Genomic DNA, 23,252 nt, shown 5'->3' on the forward strand with positions numbered 1-23,252 from the left:
AGCCACTGTGCCTGGCTCTTCATTAATTTCTATGACTATATAATGGACCAGACTTCATTTAATTAGTCCCTACTGATAGATTTTTGAGGTACCGCCATTTAAACAATGCTACAATGAATAAGCTGTACATTCACAATTCCATAAATAAAATTCCTAAGTCAAAGGGCATGTGCATTTATAATTTTGATACTTACAAATTGTTGCTGCAAAGATCGCACTAATTTACCTTCTCACTAGCAATGCACGAAAATTAACAATGCATTCCTTGCTGATTTGTAGGAATGCTGTATATGTTATGGAAATTAGCCTTTTGCCTGTGACAAGTTGCATATATTCTCTTCTCAGGTTGTCTTTTCTTTGTAGTGGTTGGTACCAGGTAAAATTTGTTAAACATTTTTATACAGTTGACTTTATTCACCTTTTCATTAATGGCTTGTAGGTTTTATATTATAGTTAGACCATCACTAATCTGGTATTATAAAATAATTCTCCAAGGTTTCTTTAGTTTTTTTTTTTTTTTAGTTTTTTACAAGTAAAACCTTGATCCATTTTGAATTGATCCAGAAGTAAATGTGGGTTATATCACAATGCCATTTATTGAATAGCACCCCGATTTGATGAACTTGTCTATTCTTCTAGAAACTAAACATTCTTGATTTTTTAAATAATGACTCTTCCCATTACTGGCATCTGTGGTCCTCATGAAATGTTTAAATGTTCCTCACTACTCTGATACAGAGAATTAACATATCATATGCATGAATATTTACCTATTTATAGAAGCTAGCATGCCAGGACTGACATGCTGACATTGAGGAGTTTTTACCAATGGAAAGATAACTGATGATGGAGTTGTTGGATTTTTGTCCATATTTGGCAGAATATCGTCATCATCTTCACTGTCCTGGAAACTTGGCAACTAGAAAACAAGTATTTATTATCAGCAGGCACCCCACAAAAGGTATTTTCTCATTATCACAAAACAGTTTTGGAGGACTGATAAGTTGGTTCTTCTTATAACTTTCCAAGTTAGATAATTAAAAACAGTAGTACGTAGAGGAGAAGAGGCTAGAGGAACTCCATTTTAGATGCTAATTCACCATGCTGACTTCTGATTAAACCCGGATCTGGAAATGCCTCTAAGATTTCTACCTCCATGTACTTACTGGAAATCTTGTCGTTAGGTCAAAACAACCTTGGTGTTATCGTAAACACATACTCACCATAAATCCGGCCCTTAGGCAAATTCCCTATGGTATATAAACCCTGGGTCTGGGGGGATAACAGTGCACAAATCCACCATCTTGAGGCCACCCAAGAGATGGCTTCTGCTCAAAAGTCTCTATTAAATGTTTCTGAGAAACTGGATTTGTCACCCTCTTTACTCAGCCTGTAACCGAGTAGCGTGGCTTCAAACCATGTTTTAAAACTTTTTTCTTCCTTTCTCCCCAAGTTTAAGATATAACTTTGAGACAAACTTCATATGTGTTTCCATTCATCTTGAAATACAGCCTCAAAATGTGAACCTCCACTCCCTTTCTTTACCCATTCTATGCTCCCATGCCTTATGCACATGTATTTACCTAGACGCTTTTTAAGTGCACACCATGCTTATTTATCTGGTCATATATTTCCTTAGAAGCTTCAGGGGCCGGATCTTGGCACAAACCGGATACCTCCAGAATTCTCTCCCCAGTCAAGGCCAAAACTCACTCCCATCTAGAAATTTACTGCAAGATTTACTACAATTAATTTGTAACCTGGTTGAGCCCAGGATGGTGCCGGCCCCTTCACCAAATGGAATAATATTTCAAGATAAGCTGTTGGAGCAGATTGAGCCACCTGACACCGCTTAACCCCCTCCTCTCCTGCATTCCAAACCATTCTCTCTTTAAAAACTCCTATGTTCACTCCACAAATTGCAGACTGGAATTTTTGGAATTTCACCCACACTTCCCTTTGCTGGCACAGAAAATAAAACTATCACACCTTGCTCTTGTTATATTGGCTTCTTTTCACAAGCAGCGAGTAGTTGGACCCCTATTGCTAGTTACAATTTTTGGTGGCCCATACAGGGAGCCCTGTGTATTCACACAGGAGGCTCCAGACACCCCTATCTGATCTTCTTGTTGGATGGGGCCATGGAGCCACCTGTGAGTGCCAGCTGCTCATGGCTAGCTGACCCTGTAGAAAGAACATAAGGGGAGCTTCCAGCAGCAGCCAAGGTGCCTTTGTCTTGCGGAACCTCCTTTTCTCTTTCTGTCACAGCATCTGCTGCTTCCAAAGCTTCACTGATACAAAGAGAGTGTGACATTTTGAAGAAGTCGACAAATGCTGGAACCGGGTGAGCTGCTGTGCACCCAGCCTCCCTCTGCCTCTTAGGGTGTTACTGGGGCTCTGCTCTGTTTAGACTTAGCTGTTGGTGTCACCATTTGGCCATTTTTATGCATTTGTATTTGTGACACCCTCAGAGCTTTGCTCACATTGGACTCAGTCCCCTGGGGAGGGCCGTGTGAAACTGAGGCAAGGAGTTTGGAACTCTACCCAGCCCTCTTAACTGGGGATTTGTGTGGAGGCAGTGCACCATTTGTTTGCACATGTAGGTGTGTAACCTTAATGTGTGTATGGGCCCTATCTCTCTCTCTCTTCCTCCATCTTTTCTACTCCTCCCAGCTCCATCCCACTGACTACATTGGAAACAAGCCATCTACAGCCTAAACTCCCCTGGGCCATAAACACTGTTAGCTTCTTCCAGCTGGAAACAGCTAACCTTGACTGGTGACTTGCGGAAGTGGGAATGTTACAGCAGGTAGCTAGTCAGGGATAAGCAGGGAATGAGAGGGCCTCCCCACCCCCCACCCCCCACCAGGAATGTTGTTAGGCGACCATCCTATGATGGTCAGGTGGTTGTTAACTGTGTCTCTAAAATAATAATTAATCGCAGCCAACACCAGGGAAAGGCAATCTGTCAATAAACAGAAACCAGAAACACCTAAAATTGGTGATCAGCAGCTTCCTCATAAGATCTCAGAAACTGGGCAAGTGGGCTCAAGCATATGCATTAAGAGGCAAAATGGAGGAGTTTAACTGGTATATGACCTCCTAGGGACATTCGACTGGTAAGGGAAGAAAGCCTCAAGTAAGCCTGTGTACAAATCCAGTAAACACACTGTAACTTGCTCCCCTCCCAAGTGCTAGCACACCACTGGGCATGAGACAGCCCACCCCAAGGTTAGAATCAGGGGAGAAGGAACACAAGACCCCCAGATGCATGCCAACATATAAAACCCCAAGTCACAAAGTTAAACTATACTTCGAGTCACCTGCTTGGCCCTCTTCTGAGAGTACTTTCCTTCCTTTGGTTGCTGCTTTAAAGTTTTTTTAAAACTTTCATTCCTGCACTAAAACTTGCCTCGGTTTCTCCTTCTGCCTTATGTTTCCTTGGTCAAATTGTCTTTTTTAAAAATTTTTATAAGTATTATTAAAAAAAAAAAATGGAGATGGAGTCTCCCTATATTGCCCAGGCTGGTCTTAAGCTCCTGGGCTCAAGGGATCCTCCTACCTCAGCCTCCCAAAGTGCTGGGACTACAGGCATAAGCCACCACACCTGGCCAGAACTGTTTCTTCTGAGGAGGTTAAGAATTGTGGTTTCTGCAGACCCGTATGGATTCGCTGCCAGTAACAGGAGGGATTCATCCTACACTGTATAGGTCTAAGGTGCTGAGGCTCTCCCTGACGGAAGATAAACAAGAATGATGAGGGTCTGCTGGTTGCACAGGTTTAGGCTATGTCTGCTAGAAATTTTAAGGTCAAGGAACAAGGACAAGGACAGAGCCTTAGCCTTTAAAAGACTTAATTTCTCTTGTGTAAAACAGAGATAATAACACCTATTTCTAAAGCTTATGTAGACCAGAGGTCAGCAAATGTTTTCTGTAAAGAATCAGATAGGGAATATTTTAGGTTTTGTGGTCCAGTCTCTGTCCTAACTACTCAACTCTGCACCGTAGCATGAAAGTAGCCATAGACAATATGCAAACAAATCTGACCCTTCGTATCAACAGAATAAAACAAAACTCTAATTCACTTACTATCATGCTTAGCCGTTAGTAGGAACTCAAGCAGTGTTAACCATTGTGGGGAAAAGAAAGAGAGATCAGACTGTTACTGTGTCTATGTAGAAAGAAGTAGACATAAGAGATTCCATTTTGTTCTGTATTAAAAAATTCTTCTGCCTTGAGATGCTGTTCATCTGTAACCTTAGCCCCAGTCCTGTGCTCACAGAAATGTGCTGTGTTGACTCAAGGTTTGATGGATTTAGGGCTATGCAGAATGTGCTTTGCTAAAAAAGTGCTTGAAGGCAGTATGCTTGTTAAAAGTCATCATCATTCTCTCATCTCAAGTACCCAGGGACACAGTACACTGCAGAAGGCCACAGGGACCTCTGCTTAGGAAAACCAGTTATTGTCCAAGGTTTCTCCCCATGCTATAGCCTGAGATATGGCCTTGTGGGAAGGGAAAGACCTTACCGTGCCCTAGCCCGACACCCATAAAGGGTCTGTGCTGAGGAGGATTAGTAAAAAAGGAAGGCCTCTTTGCAGTCGAGATAAGAGGAAGGCCTCTGTCCCCTGCTCGTCCCTGGGCAATAGAATATCTCAGTGTAAAACCCGATTGTATGTTCTATTTACTGAGACAGGAGAAAACCACCTTAAGGCTGGAGGTGAGACATGCTAGTGGTAATACTGCTCTTTAATGCACTATACGTGCACATCAAGGCACAGCACCTTTTCTTAACCTTGTTTATGACACAGAGACCTTTGTTTACATGTTTTCCTGCTGACCCTCTCCCCACTATTACCCTATTGTCCTGCCACATCCCTCTCTCTGAGATGGTAGAGATAATGATCAGTAAATACTGAGGGAACTCAGAGACCAGAGCCAGCTCGCGGCCTCAGCAGGGGGCCTCGTATGTTGAGCGCCGGTCCCCTGGGCCCACTTTTCTTTCTCTATACTTTGTGTCTCTTTCTTTTCTCAGTCTCTCGTCCCACCTGATGAGAAATGCTCACAGGTGTGGAGGGGCAGGCCACCTCTTCAAACTATGTCACAGAAAATGATATAATTTGTTGCTGTCTATTTCTACTTTAGTTCTGTTCTTTACATTTTTATTTTTTTGAGACGGAGTTTCGCTCTTGTTGCCCAGGCTGGAGTGCAATGGCGCCATCTTGGCTCACTGCAACCTCTCACTCCTGGGTTCAGGCGATTATCTCGCCTCAGCATCCTGAGTAGCTGGGATTACAGGTGCCCACCACCACGCCAGCTAATTTTTGTATTTTTAGTAGAGACGGGGTTTCACCGTGTTGGCCAGACTGGTCTCGAACTCCTGATCTCAAGTGATCTGCCCACCTTGGCCTCCCAAAGTGCTGGGATTACAGGCGTGAGCCACCATGCCCGGCAGTTCTCTGTTCTTTATGATGCTACCATTGCATTTAGGCTAAAATATACATATATAGAACCTGAAATGATGGTGGGATAACATGAAGGGTACAACCCCTAGTGGACCATAGTGTTTTGAAGAAAACATTTTCAGGGCCTCTGGTGGCTGTCTTAAAAGACTTTCCTCTATAACCAGTGTAAGCAAAAAGTGGGCCCCGTTAATGATGTTACTGAACTTTATAAAGCATTGTGTAGCCTTTTTAAATTGAAGACAATTTTATGACAAGAAATTGGTAGATGAAAAAATTACCCTTATGTCTAGCTCACTAACACAACTGTTTGAATTTTTATACTCAATAGTCCAGTTGTCTATTATCCACACATTTTTGCATTACTTTAATCTTAATAATCATTTTTTTTTTCTTTTTTTGAGACGGAGTCTTGCTCTGTCGCCAGGCTGGAGTGCAGTGGCTGCAACCTCTGTCTACGGGGTTCAAGTGATTCTCCTGCCTCAGCCTCCCAAGTAGCTGGGATTATAGGCACGCACCACCACACCCATCTAATTTTTGTATTTTTAGTAGAGACAGGATTTCACATGTTGGCCAGAACAGTCTCGATCTCCTGATCTCATGATCCACTCTCCTCGGCCTCCCAAAGTGCTGGGATTACAGGCGTGAGCCACTGCACCCGGCTAATCTTTTGAGATGGAGTCTCACACTCTGGCCCAGGCTGGAGTGCTGTGGCACCATCTCGGCTCACTGCAAGCTCTGCCTCCTGGGTTCATGCCATTCTCCTGCCTCAGCCTCAGAGTAGCTGGGAGTACAGGCGGCCACCACCACGCCCGGCTAATTTTTTGTCTTTTTAGTAGAGACAAGGTTTCACCGTGTTAGCCAGGATGGTCTTGATCTCCTGACCTCGTGATCCGCCCACCTCAGCCTCCCAAAGTGCTGAGATTACAGGCGTGAGCCACCACGCCCAGCCTTCAGCTAATCTTAATATTCTTAACATTTATATTTAGATTCTAGAAAGTCTTAAATGTGCATTTAATATTTGTATTGTATTTCACTGTGTTTATGAAAAACATCTTTACTGGATATACAGATTGTTTCCAGTTTTTTGCTATAAAGATAAAACTGCAATAAATATTGTGCAAAGATTTTGGGCTTTTGGATTTCTTAGGATAAACTCTCGAGAATAGAATAAATCTTTATGGCTTTTATAATATATTGCCATAATGCTTTCTTAGTAAAAGGTTCAATTCAATTTGTATGCCCACTAATGTATGACTGTATCAGTATCACCATTGCTTCTGTTAGCAGTGGATATTTTAACTTATTTTTTTAAAAGATTCTATGATTCAGAAAGTACATATATATAATTTACTTTACTTTCTTGGATTACTAACTAAAATGACCACTTCCCCAAGTGTTTATTCAGCCTTTTGAATTTCTTCTTATTCACACTTTTCCTGTGATCTTGGTACTTTTTGTTATTCCAGTAACATTTGAATGAGTTGTTCATATTACAGATACTACTAGCTTGGTTGTATTTGCTGTGAATATTTTACTCCAATCACTGAAATTTTTAGTTATTCTACTCTTCATAATGACAAAAATTCTTTCATACATTCAAATCTTTTAATACTGTGCTACTATCACTTAATCCCTCCTTTCAATTATATACAGTATCTTTTATCACCTTTAAAAAAAGTTTGCTTGGTAGTATATTAAACTTTAAATATATATGTTTTGCCTAATTCTAGGTTTACTTTTACTGTTTGGTCCTACAAACATTACCTTTGAAGCAACCGAAGTGCAGACTCTAGAAACTAGTAAGAATGGCATATATCAGCACGCTGTTTGCCTAAGACTACGATCACGTCTAGGGAAGCTACTGATCCTCGGCCTAAATATTAGTGGCGAACACTACCACACATAAAAGCGAAAGATACAAAAGTCAATACGGATAAGGAAAACAATGATTTCATGCCTCTTACCAGTATTCTTTGATGCTGTAAAGGTGTTGTACTGAAAAAATCATCATGGTCATCTTTTGGCAAGTGTTCCAGAAATTCCCTCATCTGTTGCTTCCTTTTAAGAGTTCCCACTTTGGCAGTTATCTTAATAGTTTGTTTCTGATCAGCATCACCTCTCTTGCCTTAAGAGTCAAAAAACCATTTTGATAGGGATTTGGTTATTTATAGTAACTGCTCTATAAAGTTAACAACCTTTGCAGAGTCTAAATTGTGCATTAATGTTAAAAAAAAACTCAGCCTTGGCCAGGCTCACTGGCTCATCCCTGTAACCCCAGCACCTTGGGAGGCCAAGGCAGGAGGAATGCTTGAGCCCAGGAGTTCAAGACCTGCCTGGACAATATAGTGAGACCCCATCTCTAAAAAAATACAGATATAGATAAAGGAAAAAGAAAGAAAGAAAACTTAGCCTGTTATTTTACAGGTCTCCTATAGAACAAACGATTATTTCTACACTGGGATCTGGGATTTGTGCAATATGATTAGCCCATAGGATACTCATGAAGAAGCTAAGATTAGGCAGGGTGAGGTTAAAAAGATCTTCTCTTTTTTTTTTTTTTGTAGAGATGGGGTTTCGCCATGTTGTCCAGGCTGGTCTTGAACTTGTGAGCTCAAGTAATCGGTCCACCTCGGCCTCCCCAAAGTGCTGGGATTACAGGCATGAGCTACCATGCCTGGCCAAAAAGATCTTTACACTGCAAGAATGATTGCCTCTACATTGCCTCTTGCTGAAGGCCTAATTTATTGATTTTGCCAAAATATATAAACCTTATTGAATTATGACAGGGTACTGGGTTCTCACTAATGCTTATTATAGAAATTCTCTGGCATAATCATCCTTTTACTAGTACTCATGAACAAGAGTATGTAATCATGGGATTATGAAAATGAATATTTTCTGAGCTTTCTCATAAATTACTTGGGGATCTGACCCAAGTGGTCTTTAATTAAACCCTTAGAACAATAATTCAGATATTGAAATCTCTGAATCTAACTGCAGAATTCCTAAAACTCAAAGCACAAGGCTACTAAACTACTACTGATGGAAGTAGAGACCTAGGTAAGACTTAAAAATTAAACAGATGATTCCTGAAATTCTTTCTAGCTTTAATATTTTAAGAAAATACCTATTAATATTCATGGATAAATATAAAATATATCTGATTTCAGTGATCAGAAATCAACACTGAGTACTAGGAAAAAAACTATTTACTACAAAGGTTACCATTTTGGCCTTTGGAATTGGCTGGCTTCTTCTTAGTGACATGTTTCTGGGATCCTTTTCCTCTGGGATTTTCCATGTATTTCCTCTGGCATTCTTCAGCAGATCGAGAACCTACAGCCGCAGCTACATCTGACCAGAAACCAGGTTTGTGCTTTGGAAGAGATGCAAAAGCACTATGGAAGATCAAAACCAATTAAAGAATAAGAAATTCAAACCAATGACAATAACCTCTTAAAAGCATATCACTGAATTGATGAGATTTACTGAGATGAAGGAATCAGTTTTATAAAAATCATTCTGGATAACAATTAAGAAAGATATTATTCCCTCCCTTCAATAACTTACTCTAGTGCTTAAAATATGAAGATGTAATTTTACCTATCTAGTAGATGTCTTCTAACTATTTTGATGTGTTTTACTAAGCCTGAAAAATGACCCTCAGCCTTTCGACATTTTTTTTCTAAGTCCAACTAATCGATCATATGGTTTTTTAGGAGACTTTGGCATGACCAAATTTTCTACACTGTTATCTTAAATCTTACTGGTGCTAAGTATATTGGACAATAAGCTCTTAGTTCTCTTATACAGTCTAGGTTATAAGCTATTAAAAAGTGTTATGCCTGCTTTCATTCTACTATACTTTGTAGAACTCAGTATTTTAGATATATGCTCTCTTAATTAAGGAAAATGAAAATTGAAATAGAGAAAACTATAAGGAAGTCCCTAATTTAATATTTGAGTTACATTCTACAAGTTCCTTTGTAAATGATTTAGAATCTGGTATACATGTTACCACCCCCACTCTCCCCAGAAAGATTTTACGCATTGTGGTTAGATTGGCAATTTAGCCAGAAAACATCTATGTAACTCATCAATTAGCCTAAAAGTGTTATTAACAATGTCATTTCAACTATACCAAGTCTTTATTTTTATTTATTTATTTTTTTTGAGACAGAGTCTCGCTCTGTCGCCGAGGCTGGAGTGCAGTGGTGCGATCTCAGCTCACTGCAAGCTCCGCCTCCCGGGTTCAGGCCATTCTCCTGCCTCAGTCTCTCCGAGTAGCTGGGACTACAGGCGCCCGCCACCACGCCCAGCTAATTTTTTTTGTATTTTTAGTAGAGACGGGGTTTCACCATGGTCTCGATCTCCTGACCTCCTAATCCGCCCGCCTTGGCCTCCCAAAGTGCTGGGATTACAAGCGTGAGCCACCGCGCCCGGCCATGAATTCTTTTACATAATCATTCCACAGGTGTTCTAAAGTGAAAAACTAGAAGGACTTGGGAACTCAAGCTTCTCTATTTGTGTGTGTGGCTAATTTCTAAATCTATGACTGTCTAAAAGAACTATTTTACAATACATAACACAAATAATAATGTATTTAATAAGAAATTAGTACTTAACACATCTCCTCTAGGTTATTCCAGATAATTTAAAAAGACAAACTTAAACATATCACACCATGTTTAAAACTTGTTTCATTATTAGCATAAAACCCTAAATCCTTAGTGTAACGCTGTATTGTTCCTTGCCCGACTCTCTAGTCTCATCTTGTACTGCTCTTTGGTCAACTTTCAGTATTCGATTCATTCTAGCCTTCTTTATTTTTCTCTTTTTTTTTAAAGAGACAGGGTCTCAGTCTGTCGCCCACGCAGAAGTGCCAGGCATTATCATAGCTCAACGTGGCCTCCAACTTCTGGGCTCAGGCGATCCCCGACTCCGCCTTCTTAGTGGTTGGCACTACAGGCACATACCCCACACCCATTCTTTCAGTATTTCCAAATATGCCCTCTTTCTTTATACTTTTGTGTATGCTATTCTAAGGTCCATTTGTCTTGGCTTAAATAATTCTTATTTATTGATATAGTTTAAATATGTGTCCCTACCCAAGACTCATATTGAAATGTAATCCCCAGTATTGGAAGTGGGGCCTAGGGGGAGGTGATTGGTTAACGGAGGTAGATTCCTCATGAATGATTTAGCACCATCCCTCTTGGTACCATCCTTCTGATGAGTTCTCGTGAAATCTGGTCATTTAAAAGTGTGTAGCACACTCTTCCAGAATGTCATATAAATGGAATCATATAGTGTATAACCCTTTGAGTTGGCTTTTTGCACTCAATATGCCTTTGAAATTCAACCAGGTTGTTGTATGTATCAATAGTTCTTCCTTTTTACTGCTTAGTAGTCCACTGAAAGAATGCACCCTAATTTGTTTATGTAGAAAGTATGACAGAAATCAGGGAGAGGGAAGCTTGGCATAGCAACCCTTTAAAGTTGTTTATGAACTCCTAAGCCCATCCTGCAAATTTTGATATATTTTCATTTTTGTTCAGTTAAGAATATCTGGCTGGGCTGGTGGCTCACACCTGTAATCCTAGCATTTTGGGAGGCCAAGGCGGGTGAATCACTTGAGATCAGGAGTTCGAGACCAGCCTGGCCAACATGGTGAAACCTTAACTCCACTAAAAATACAAAAACTAGCTGGATATGGTGGCTCACACCTGTAATCCCAGCTACTTGGGAGGCTGACGCAAGAGAATTGCTTAAACCCAGGAGGCAGAGGTTGCAGTGAGCTGAGATCGTACCACTGCACTCCAGCCTGGGTGACAGAGTGAGACTCTATCTCCAAAAAGAAAAAAAAATAAAAGAAAAGAAAAGAAGCCGGGCGCGGTGGCTCAAGCCTGTAATCCCAGCACTTTGGGACGCCGAGGCGGGCGGATCACGAGGTCAGGAGATCGAGACCATCCTGGCTAACGCGGTGAAACCCCGTCTCTACTAAAAATACAAAAAATTAGCCGGGCGTGGTGGTGGGCGCCTGTAGTCCCAGCTACTCGGGAGGCTGAGGCAGGAGAATGGCGTGAACCTGGGAGGCGGAGCTTGCAGTGAGCAGAGATCACACCACTGCACTCCAGCCTGGGTGACAGAGCAAGACTCTGTCTCAAAAAAAATAAATAAAATAAAATAAAATAAAAGAATATTTTCTACTTTCCTTTGAGTCTTCTTCTTTGACCAACAGATTAGTTATATGTATTTATAAGTTATTTAATTTTCAACCACTTGGAAATTTTCCTTTTATTGATTTGTAGTTTAATTCAATTATCATCAGAGAATATGCTTTGTATGATTTCAGCTATTTTAAATCTGTTAGATGTTTTATGATCTGGTATATGTTCTATCTTGATGAATGATCAACCTATCCTTGGAAATAACCTATTCTTTTTCTTATTATTGGGTGGAATGTTCTGTAAATGTGAATCATACAAATGACTGATGGTGTTGTTCAGTTCTATATCCTTGCTAATTTTCGGTCAGTTCTATCAAATACCAAGAGAAGAGCAGTGTGGTTTCCTATAATTGTAGACTTGACTATCCTTGTAGTTTAGTCCGCTGCTTTCGCTTGTCAGTTTTTAACTCATGTATCTTGAGGTTTTATTGTCAGGCGCATATACACTTAGGAATTTTACGCCTTCCTGGTGACTGACCCTTCTATCATTTGTAATGTCTTTCTTTATTCCTGGTTATTTTCTTCCTACTAAAGTCTATTTTGACAGATATTAATATAGCCACTCAAGCTTTCTTTTGATTTGTGTTTAGACAGTATTTTTCTATCCTTTTAACCTACCTATATCATTATATTTAAAGTGAGTTTCTTGTTTACAGCATATAGTTAGATCATGTTTTTAAATTCATTCTGACAATCTTTTAATTGGTATGTTTAGACCATTTAGTTTAATTATGTTGGATTTAGGTCAATCATTTTATTATTTGTTTTCTGCTTGTTCCATGTAAAAAAATCCTCCATTTCTCTTCTTCTTTGCCTTCTTTTGGGCTATCTGATTTTCTGGTATTTTAATTTATGTTTGAATTTATTTCTTTGTATAGTTTTTTTTAGAAGTTGCTCTAGGGATGACATTACATATGCTTAACTTCAACAGTCTACTTAGAATCAGTATTTTACTGCTTCAAGTGAAATGTTAATATTTTTATTTTAGGTCATCAACCTGGTGGTATCCCAAGCTATACGTTCAGTCTACTATCATTGTTGTTTCAATGTCAGTTTTATTTTTCAAAGCTCTGCAGTGCTGTTAGGATCTTCCTGTGTGTGGGACACTGAATAGCTAGCCTAGAACTGGGTATGGTCTACTGCTTAGTTCAGTTCTCAGTCTTTTATATGCTCTTTAGGACCATGTCCACATATGTACAACTCCTGGGTGGCAAAGAAGTTCATAAACAACTTTATGGGGTTGCTTTTCTTACTTCCTTTCTTTCTGAGATTTCTGGTTCCCTAGAGTTTCCCTTGTCAGTTCTCTGGCCAGAAAGCTGGGGCTTTTATTACTCTGCTCTGCTGTATGCTTCACACAACTGAATTTTTGTCCAGTACCAAGCAACAGACAACAGAAAGAGAACAGAAGCAACAGGCACCTGGCCCCACTATTTTGAGACAACCATTCTTAATGGTAGAGGAGGTTCTCATCTCTCAGTTTTAGATATATCTCAGCGCCAGCTGATGCTCTGAGTGTAGCCCCTGCAGGACTGCATGGGGACTGAGTTAAGAGAAAAGACAAAAACAAAACAACAAAAACAAAACAAACCAAACACTGGGGATTTCCTCTACTGTTTCTGAGTGTCAGAAGTCCCCCTTTCTGCTCCTCAACCCAGAACTGGAGAGCTCCTCTTTAAACTCTGTTTGTTACCCTTCAATGCCCACTTCTAGGTTTCTAGTATCCTTGAGTCTCACTTGTGGGGCACCAAACAAACTTTACTATTTATAACATTTGTTAGGCCGGGCACGGTGGCTTATGCCTATAATCCCAGCACTTTGGGAAGCTCAGGTGGGCGGATCATTAGGTCAGGAGTTCAAGACCAGCCTGACCAACATGGTGAAACCTCATCTCTACTAAAAATATAAACATTAGCCAGGCGTGGCAGCGTGTGTCGGTAGTCCCAGCTACTCAGGAGGCTGAGGCAGGAGAATCGCTTGAACCCGGGAGGCAGAGGTTGCAGTGACCAGGATTGTGACATTGCACTCCAGACTGGGCAACAGAGCGAGACTCCGTCTCAAACAAAACAAAAAACAAAAAAACCACATTTCCTAAAATATGAAGCTACGTGAGAGAATACTATTTGGCTATCTTGAAATATTACATGGGAATGAAAAGGAGGTCGCTTTTACTTTCCTCTTCTTAGGCTTTCCTCATACTTTCCTCATATTAGAGATGACCACAAAAATACCACTAGAAGTTATCTGTATTCTATCTCTATTCCCTGTACAAATTGTAATTTCTCCCATTTTTTTTTTTATGACATCTTCCATGTTAACCCCTTATTGTTCTTATGTCTTTAACCGTCTTGTGGCTGCTCTGTAGATATTTCAGAATGAAATCTAACTACTTACCAATGAAGTTTCTGTAACTCCTTCTCATTCCATTCCTTATCCTGAATTAAACCAGGTAAGCATTCTAAGGGATGCCTATTTGTTTTATCAGATCCTACTGCCTCAGTAATTGGAAACTCTTTCCTAACACCAGACTTCTGCAGAGTTTCTTTGACGGAAGGTCTAGCTTTCTTTTGTTTGATATAAAATTCATTTTCACTTTCTTCGGTTTCAGGTTCCAAAATCACTGGAATATTACTTGTGGTTCTTGTGCTCTTTCTCAGGTGAACCACTGCTTCTTTGGTGTTTCCTGCTTTGGTTTTCTTAACTTCAGCTTTCCTTTTAATTTCCTTTTCTGTTTCACTTTCTTCACTTGACAAATCTGGTGAGGACTGATGCTTATAAAATGACATAGCTACCTGATTTTCTATTTTCTTCAACTTTGGTAATAGTCTGGTATTTTTCTTAAAGTCAGAGGTGAGCATTTGTTCCTTTTCAAGGTTAGATATTTTTATTTTCTGATTGACAGTAAGTAAGTCACGTTCATCACAATCTTCCTTGTTTTTACTTTTATGACCTTCAAATGTATTTTCTGAAGTCCCCGTGGACTTGCTGATGGGACTTTCTTTTTGACACTCTGGTATTACAAAATCTGTTACTGCTTTAATGGTGCCAGAGGACAGATTATACCTCATGCATCTTTCCTCTATCGCTTTTCTAGATTTAAGTGGTGTTACTAAAATATAAGCTTTCTTCTGATTGATGGCCACGTATTTTCTTTCTTCATCTGAGAAAAACTGTTCCCTTGAGGTTAGAATATCAATGGATACATCCAGGTCTTCAGTTGTCTCTTTAATTTCATAAGACAAAACCAAAGACCAAAATCTCAAATTAGCTATAAACAAATATAAGCACAGAAAATATATTTTCACAAATAAAAGATACTATTTTTATCCACGAGCTACACTGTATACCCACCTGTCATATTAATCTTTCTGAAGCCCAGGTCTATTCAGACCACTGCCCCTTCAACTGTAAACATATACTATTGTTTATACAAACCTGACAGTGACAGTCTCTTTTAGTAGACATATAAATAAGCTCCTCTGCCTGGCCTTCCCCATAGTTCCAATCTCTCACTGTTGTCAAAATCTCAACTATATTCTATGTTCAGAACCACACCATTTGCTATTTCTCAGATTTTCTTGGTTCTCCACTTTTATTAATGTTGTCCACTCTGCTTTGAAAATGTTCTTCATTCATCTATAAACAAAATCACTACCTGCTTCGATTTTATTCTCTAACCCACCTAGTGTACAAACTTGTACACATTCTCTACACTGAATGAAAGCTCTCCTTCACGTTTCCAGAATACTTTAAATAATGCCATGTTTGACAGTGAGACATGTATTATAATTGCACACTTGTCTTTCAATCAGACTGGAAAAAATAATTAATGGTTAGAACTTTATCTGTATGGTTTGATTTTTTTTTTGCTGGAGTTAGTACAGAGCCTTTCACATACACAGTAGGCAATAAATAAATACTTGTTAAATCAAAGCCCTGGAAGTAAAATATTCAGAAGATATAAGAAAACCAGTAGAGTCACTGAAACCTTACTAAGTATTATATGAGCTGGGCTAGTTAGGAGGACATGGAACTCCATCTGCATGGTTCCACTTTCATTGCCAATGGTGGTCATAGAAACACACTCAAAATGAATCCCCCCAAACACTATGAAGTACAAAACAAGCAAAATAGAACAACCTGAGAATCTTATTATACCTTGTCACTAAAGAAAGCAAATTAAAATGAGAACAATTCACCAATTCAAAACCTAAGTAATGAGAAGTCAAACTAACTGAAACTATCCAACGGTAATTAGAAATACATACAAACTGCAAATCATCCCACTGTCACAGAAACATACTACAACAACCTCCACATATTATGTGCCATTGTTTACAAGATGACTGACAAAATGAGACTGATAGATAATATTGAATGCTGGGGAGAAAAGAAGCCTCTAAATTACAACCCATGGAAAAAGGTACTAATCAAAATAATTCAGAAAGTGTCTACAAGATTTCCCACTGGCATCATATATCTTCAAATTATGAGAAAAGTATTTTCTTCTAACTCATGTAAATCCAATTCCAATGTTCAACTGGGAATTTGAAAATTTTCAACATTATAATTTTGAACAATATTTCCATTCAGAGTATTTATTAATTTTAATAAATTATTTAATAAAGATCCAGCTATCTTGGATACTTAAAGCGAGTATGAACTCGGAAGTATAAGTAGCAGTGCTTTCCTATCTTCTTCAAACAAATAAATGTTCTTCACTTTCACTTCTTTTCACTTATAAGAGGAAATAAAACACAAAAAATGCTATAAAGCTAATGGATTTAGCTCAACATGAAATTGTAAACTTGCTAACGTTTAGAGGAAAGCCTCTAAATTATGGCATGCAGGATTCCAATTAAATCACTCTGAAAATCCACACTTAAAACTAAATTATTGTACTAAGTTCATAAAAGGATTCACTCTTTACACATTCCTGTAAGCATATTTTAAATGATATATAATTTTGTGATCTAAACAAATATTTTAGTACCTAGATTAAAGAAGGCAAACCTGTAAGTATAGGTGGTTTTTAAAAGGGCTATTTTATTATGAAAATCATCTTATGTAAAAATAACAAAACCAAACATTTAAAAACATTAAATAATTTGCCATTTTACATGAGGAAGTTTAAAAGATCAGTTTTACCATATTAAAACACTTCAAATAGTAGCTTTCTGCTTATCATTAAAAAACCATTAAAGATATATTACCTTGCTTCTGACTTTTTATTATCCTTTCATTTGTTCTTTCACCAATTTTTAGTTTCTTTGAAGACATTTTATATTCTTTTTTTCCAATTAATTCCTTCAAAACAAAAAAATACCTAGGTTTTATTTTAAAACTACTACCAAAACATAATCTGAAGCATTTTCATAGTATGCATCAAGCATACAAATTTCTAGGTACTTACAGTTCCACACATTTCATTAGTGGACACATTCAGAAACTCACCTGCCAGACCTTGAGCGCTACGAGCAACATCTGGGAATCCATTATCCTACATATTTTCTATATTAATTTAATACTTTGTGGTTTTTCAAGTGCTTTTAAAAATATGCTTTATTTAAGCTTTACTCTAAAAGCTAAAACTTTTATTGTTGCCTGCATTTTTTCATTGAGAGATGGGGAAAATAAATATCAAGACATTCAGTCCCCAAGTTAATGAAAAGCTGATACTTGAAAAACAGAACTCATGGCCGGGCGCGGTGGCTCACGACTGTAATCCCAGCACTTTGGGAGGCAGAGGTGGGTGAATCACAAGGTCAGGAGTTCGAGACCTGCCTGGCCAGTATGGTGAAACCCCGTTTCTACTAAAAATACAAAAATTAGCCAGGCGTGGTGGCGCATGCCTGTAGTCCGAGCTACTCGGGAAGCTGAGGCAGGAGAATCACTCGAACCCAGGAGGTGGAGGTTGAAGCAGGAGAATCACTTGAACCCAGGAGGCAGAGGGTGCAATAAGCCCAGATCATGCCCCTGCACTCCAGCCTGGGCAACAGAGGGAGACTCCATCTCAAAAGAAAAAAAAAAAAAAACAGAACTCATGTCCCTGATATGGTCCCAAACCTTTTCAGTAGTAAATCACCCCTCTAAATATTAACTTGAACTATACAGTGTACAATAAAGCGTTACCTGATTAGGTAAGTCATCTCCTCCTCCATTTTGAATAGTATTGTTTATTTGGTCATCTGGGAACCTTAATGTTGGTTTATTTTGACAATTACTGTGGCACATGTTTAATTCTGTAGCTCCTGGCGACTCACTGTGCTTATTACTCTTCAGTTCTATGAATACAAAGATGGAGATTTCAATAAATGGTAATATAAAAGGGAAGCTACTTTTCTACGTGATGAATTAACTTTGACACTAGGTGTGGTGGCCCACGCCTGTAATCCCAGCACTCTGGGAGGCCGAAGAAGGAGGATTGCTTGAGCCCAGGAGTTCAAGACTAGCCTAGGCAAAATAGCGATACACTGATTCTACAAAAAATAAAAGGTTGGTGCAAGCCTATGGTCCCAGATACTTGGGAGCCTGAGGTAGGAGGATCACTTGAGCCAGGGAGGTCGAGGCTGCAGTGAGCCATAATTGTGCCACTGTACTCCAGCCTGGGTGACACAGCAACACCCTGTCTCAGAAATAATAATGATAATCTGTCTAATCCCTCTGTCATAAATATTTGTTATAATTTGACTAGGATATAAAGCAATTTTATTTGGAAAGAATCACTCTGTATAGGGCTATATTTTATTTGAATCACTTTTTTCTTTCAAAAAAAATTTAAAAAGCCTAGACAGCCACATTATTCACGACCATCTGTTTTGGATCTCCTTTGTCACATCTAAAGACAGAATAGTAAGGTCAATCCATTTTGTAAATAAAAATTCCTGTTCATCCTAACTGCACATCAACTAAATAGAAAGCTAGTAACTGTTCTTCTGTTTCTTCATGTATGTACAATTATGTTTCAACTAGTTTACGCACTCCAATGTATAACTAAATTTCTGTAATTAAAATTTTGAGGAAAACTAAATCATACAGTATATAATACATGCTCAACAAACAGTTACTAAGCTGGAATTCTAGGTAAGTTAAAACAGATTCATAAAAAGTATAAAAACATTTTTGTTATTTTTCTAGAAGCTATGCTTTAAACATGTACTGACTAGTCCTTGCTCTTGAAAATATTACCATACAATGAAGGAGGCTTCTATTATGATAGGTCACTTATCATATACTCTGGTAAGTGTAATAACAGAGATAAAGTGCTTTAAGAATAATACTATGATACACAAGTACTTTTTAGGCAAATCATTAAAACACATACATAAAATTACATTATCTTAAATTAACACAGGTTGGTACCTTTACATAACCTTAGCTATATAATGTTAGATGTGGTATTGTTTTTTTCATGCAAAGTGCAATGATAATAAAAAAAATCAATAACAGCCCCAACCACCACTCAAAATAACTTATGTGATATGAAGATAGTGTCTAACAGTTTCATTAAACAAAGATTTAATGAATTGCACTAGAAAAATGAAGCAATCATAACAGAATACATTAATATTTACCCCTAAACTAAGATCCCTGGGGGTGGGGGGAATCATGCCTTATTCATCTCTAAGTTCCTAAAACTTAATAGACCAGGGTTCATGGAAAACACTTTAAAAATGTTGACACCAGGTGCAATGGTTCATGTCTATAATCCTAGCACTTCCGGAGGCCAAGGTGGGAGGACTGCTTGAGGCCAGGAGTAGGAGACCAGCCTGGGCAACACAGTAGGATCCCATCTCTACAAGAAATAAAAAACAAGGCAGGTGCAGTACTGTACGCCTGTAGTCCCAGCTACTCTGGAGGCTGAGGTGGGAGGATCACTTGAACCAAGGAGGTTGAGGCTGCAGTGAGCAATGATTGCACCACTGTATTCCAGCCTGGGAGACAGAGCAAGACCCCGTCTCAAAAAAAAAAAAAAAAAAAAAAAATGCTGAGTGATTTTCCTATGGACACAGCTGGTATGTAAAATAGTTTACCAAACTTTAGTCTTTTAAATTTGTATTCATTTCTCTTGCCACTAGCTTTGTTAAATGCTTTACTGATAATATTTGCAATTAAGATCAAATCCCTAATAAGTGCTGGCTCTAAGTGAAATGGGGTACAGGAAGAGATAAGAACCAAGACCAAAGACTAACAAATGATTAAAAGTGAGATATACAGGCCGGGCGCGGTGGCTCACGCTTGTAATCCCAGCACTTTGGGAGGCCGAGGCGGGCGGATCATGAGGTCAGGAGATCGAGACCACGGTGAAACCCTGTCTCTACTAAAAATACAAAAAAAAATTAGCCGGGCGTGGTGGCGGGCGCCTGTAGTCCCAGCTACTCGGAGAGGCTGAGGCAGGAGAATGGCGTGAACCCGGGAGGTGGAGCTTGCAGTGAGCCGAGATTGCGCCACTGCACTCCAGCCTGGGCGACAGAGCGAGACTCCGTCTCAAAAAAAAAAAAAAAGTGAGATATACTGTCAAGGATTTTCTTGTTTTAGGAGTAAAAATAGAGAGCAGGTGCCGAAGCCCCAAGCTTCCAGCATACTCAAGATGCTCCAGCAATAACAATAGGCAATATGCCTAATTTAGGGAAAACAGGATGACTTTTGATAAAAAGAGGAAGGGTTGAGAAGCAACTAGGGCAATGTTAAGTGACTTTTTGCTAGCTCTGGGGAAGCAGTCATCTACATATTTAACGTATTCCTTTCTCTGCATTAGAAAGGATAAGCAAAGTTTCAAGGGTGGAAGTTCAAATGGGGGTTGGGGAGTGGTTAGAATAGGATACAGGTACATTTATATCCAGTATGGTGCTATGTTTTTGGCAGAAGGATTCCTGAACTCTTTCAAATTTTGGAAGTTCTGTAAAGCTCTTAGTTACAAGGTTAAGGCAAAATCAGCGGAAATGTTTACAACATATTTTAGTAACTTTTACTCATCTATATTGTTTAGAAAGAGCTGTAAGTTAATGTTCATACATTTTTATACAAGTGAAGCAGATTACAGTGTTGGCAAAGGGCTGATACAAAACAGTTCTACTCTGGCAAGTTGGTCTCCTTATTAAAAAAGAGGGAAAAAAGAACATTTCTGCAATCTATCCTTACAGCAATGGTCATTCAAGAAAACCATTTTCTTGAATTCCATTTCTTCCACGAAAAGAAACAGATTTTGCCTATTTGTAGGAATGAAATTTAGTACAAAAATAATATATGTCTTTACAATAGAGGTTTGCGGTAGGTTGGCAGCTTAAATACTTCGGGTCAAGGAAATTAAAAGAACAATCATCTTTCATTAATATGTTTACCAGTGTTCTTTGGTGTTCTGATTAGTAAAAAGGTAATTATTATTATTATTATTATTTTTTGAGACAGTGCCTCACTCTGATGCCCAAACTGGAGTCTAGTAGCACAAACACGGTTCATTGCAGCCTCAACCATCTGAGCTCAAGCGATCCTCCCACTTTAGGCTCTCAAGAAGATGGGAACACAGGCATGCACTACCATGTGTGGCTAATTTTTTTGACTTTTAGTAGAGACAGGGTTTTGTCATGTTATCCAGGCTGCTCTCAAACTCCTGAGCTCAAGCGATCCTTGCGCTTCAGCCTCCCAAAGTGCTGGGATTACAGGCATAAGTCACTGGGCCCAGCCAAAGGTGGTATTTGATGAAGCAAGCTGAATCCTGACCATGATTAATCTGTATTATAGTTACTTCTCATTTAGCAGTGAAGAAGCAGGAATGTGGGGGCAGTATAAGTCAAAGAATACTATACTATACACATTATAAATCATAAACAATGTAGACCATGCAGGTACAAACAGAGAAGTAAAGACAAAACATACCCAAGTTATCACAATCAAAATCGTAAGTGGTGGTGGCTCTTTGAACGGTATCTATTTGGTATTCTCGTGCATCATTTTTCATTGATTTCCTTATGTCACGGACAGATCTTCCAGTTTTCTGTTTTTGTTTGGTCTTTTCCCTGTTCTTTTCACCAGCCCTTTAAAAAGAATTATATTATTTTTCCTTAATACTGATTCTCAAAAAAACAAAACAAAACAAATCTTCATAAATAAATAAAAACCCCTCACATAAAGCTCTTTCCACCCAGGCAGGGTATCTTTAATCTTTCATTATTAATCCTTCATGGCTTTCACTCCCTTCCTTCACAAAGAACTGAGGTGTAACATCTTAAGTCAGAGGACTCAAATATGATCTCCAAACTGCTTCCTACTATATGCTCTTATAATTCCTACTTAAACTGATATTATAGGAAAACTACAGGACAACTGCCAGTTGCCTGTTTTTGTAAATGAAGTTTATTAAAACACTGCCATGCTAATTCATGTATATACTATCTATGGCTGCTCTTCTGCTACCAAGGCAGAGTTGAATAGCTCAACAGAGGCAATATACCTGCAAGAATATTATGTTTACAGAATATGCCTTTTACAGAAAAAAACTGCCAGCCCCCGTTACCAATTATTATATTTGTGCTATGATTAAGTTTAAAGTCTGTATCCCCTATGAGCTCCACAAGGGCAAGAATAAATCAAATTCTTCTTTGTTTCACCAGCATCAACTATAGTGTCTGTAAAGTAGCAGACACTCCATAACTACGGAGAAAATGAATGAAAAAACAGGAGGAAGAACTGCACATTAGTATTTAGTAACTGCATGCCTTTTGAAGGGTAAATGACTAAGAATTACTCTTTGACATATGTCAAAAGTTTTATTTTCCTTTGAGATTTACTAAATACGATAGAAGTTCTAGTAAAATGTTATTGCTTCTGAAACACTTCACAGACCAAAGCAAACTTCAAAACTGGCATGTCGGCCGGGCGCAGTGGCTCAGGCCTGTAATCCCAGCACTTTGGGAGGCCGTGGCGGGTGGATCACAAGGTCAGGAGATCGAGACCATCCTGGCTAACACGGTGAAACCCCGTCTCTACTAAAAATACAAAAAAATTAGCCGGGCGTGGTGGCGGGCGCCTGTAGTCCCAGCTACTCGGGAGGCTGAGGCAGGAGAATGGTGTGAACCCGAGAGGCGGAGCTTGCAGTGAGCTGAGATTGCGCCACTACACTCCAGCCTGGGCGACAGAGCGAGATTCCATCTCAAAAAAAAAAAACAAACAAACAAACAAACAAAAAAACTAGCATTTCAAACAAACAAATACCTAAAATAGGTGCATTTAATTAAATGTAAATTGTACCTCAGGCCAGACACAGTGGCTCACGCCTGTAATCCCAACACTTTGGGAGGCTGAGACAGGCGGATCACTTGCAGCCAGGAGTTCGAGACCAGCCTGGCCAACATGACAAACCCCATCTCTATTAAAAATACAAAAATTAGCTGGAAATGGTGGCACACACATAATTAAATGTAAATTATATCTCAATAAAGTTGACTTCTAAAAACATAAAACAACATTTTACCTTAATTGTTTCAGAAAATTATCAATGTGCTCTTTCCAATTTTCTGGAAATCCAAACATAAATTTCCTTATAAGATAATTTGGATATCCTATTT

The 23,252-nt window shown here is 38.9% G+C and overlaps 1 protein-coding gene across 6 annotated transcripts in view; it reads right to left on the reverse strand.

The window, feature by feature from the left end:
• MIS18BP1 (MIS18 binding protein 1) overlaps positions 1-23,252 on the reverse strand; it is a 58,388-nt gene that overhangs the window by 7,795 nt on the left and 27,341 nt on the right. For all 6 annotated transcript variants that reach the window (XR_009210262.1, XM_058429506.1, XM_058429505.1 and 3 more), the window contains 8 exons: positions 23,159-23,246; positions 21,565-21,722; positions 17,821-17,972; positions 16,902-16,995; positions 14,083-14,911; positions 8,688-8,860; positions 7,427-7,587; positions 771-919 (listed from right to left, as the gene is read on the reverse strand). Coding sequence is in view for 5 of the 6 variants with exons in the window: in XM_058429506.1 (XP_058285489.1) it covers positions 771-919; positions 7,427-7,587; positions 8,688-8,860; positions 14,083-14,911; positions 16,902-16,995; positions 17,821-17,972; positions 21,565-21,722; positions 23,159-23,246 (1,804 nt within the window). In the remaining variant the exon portion in view is untranslated. The remainder of the gene's footprint in view (positions 1-770; positions 920-7,426; positions 7,588-8,687; positions 8,861-14,082; positions 14,912-16,901; positions 16,996-17,820; positions 17,973-21,564; positions 21,723-23,158; positions 23,247-23,252) is intronic.

Source organism: Hylobates moloch, unplaced genomic scaffold (genome assembly GCF_009828535.3).
Source record: "Hylobates moloch isolate HMO894 unplaced genomic scaffold, HMol_V3 SCAFFOLD_16, whole genome shotgun sequence".
In the NCBI taxonomy this organism is placed as follows: domain Eukaryota; kingdom Metazoa; phylum Chordata; class Mammalia; order Primates; family Hylobatidae; genus Hylobates; species Hylobates moloch.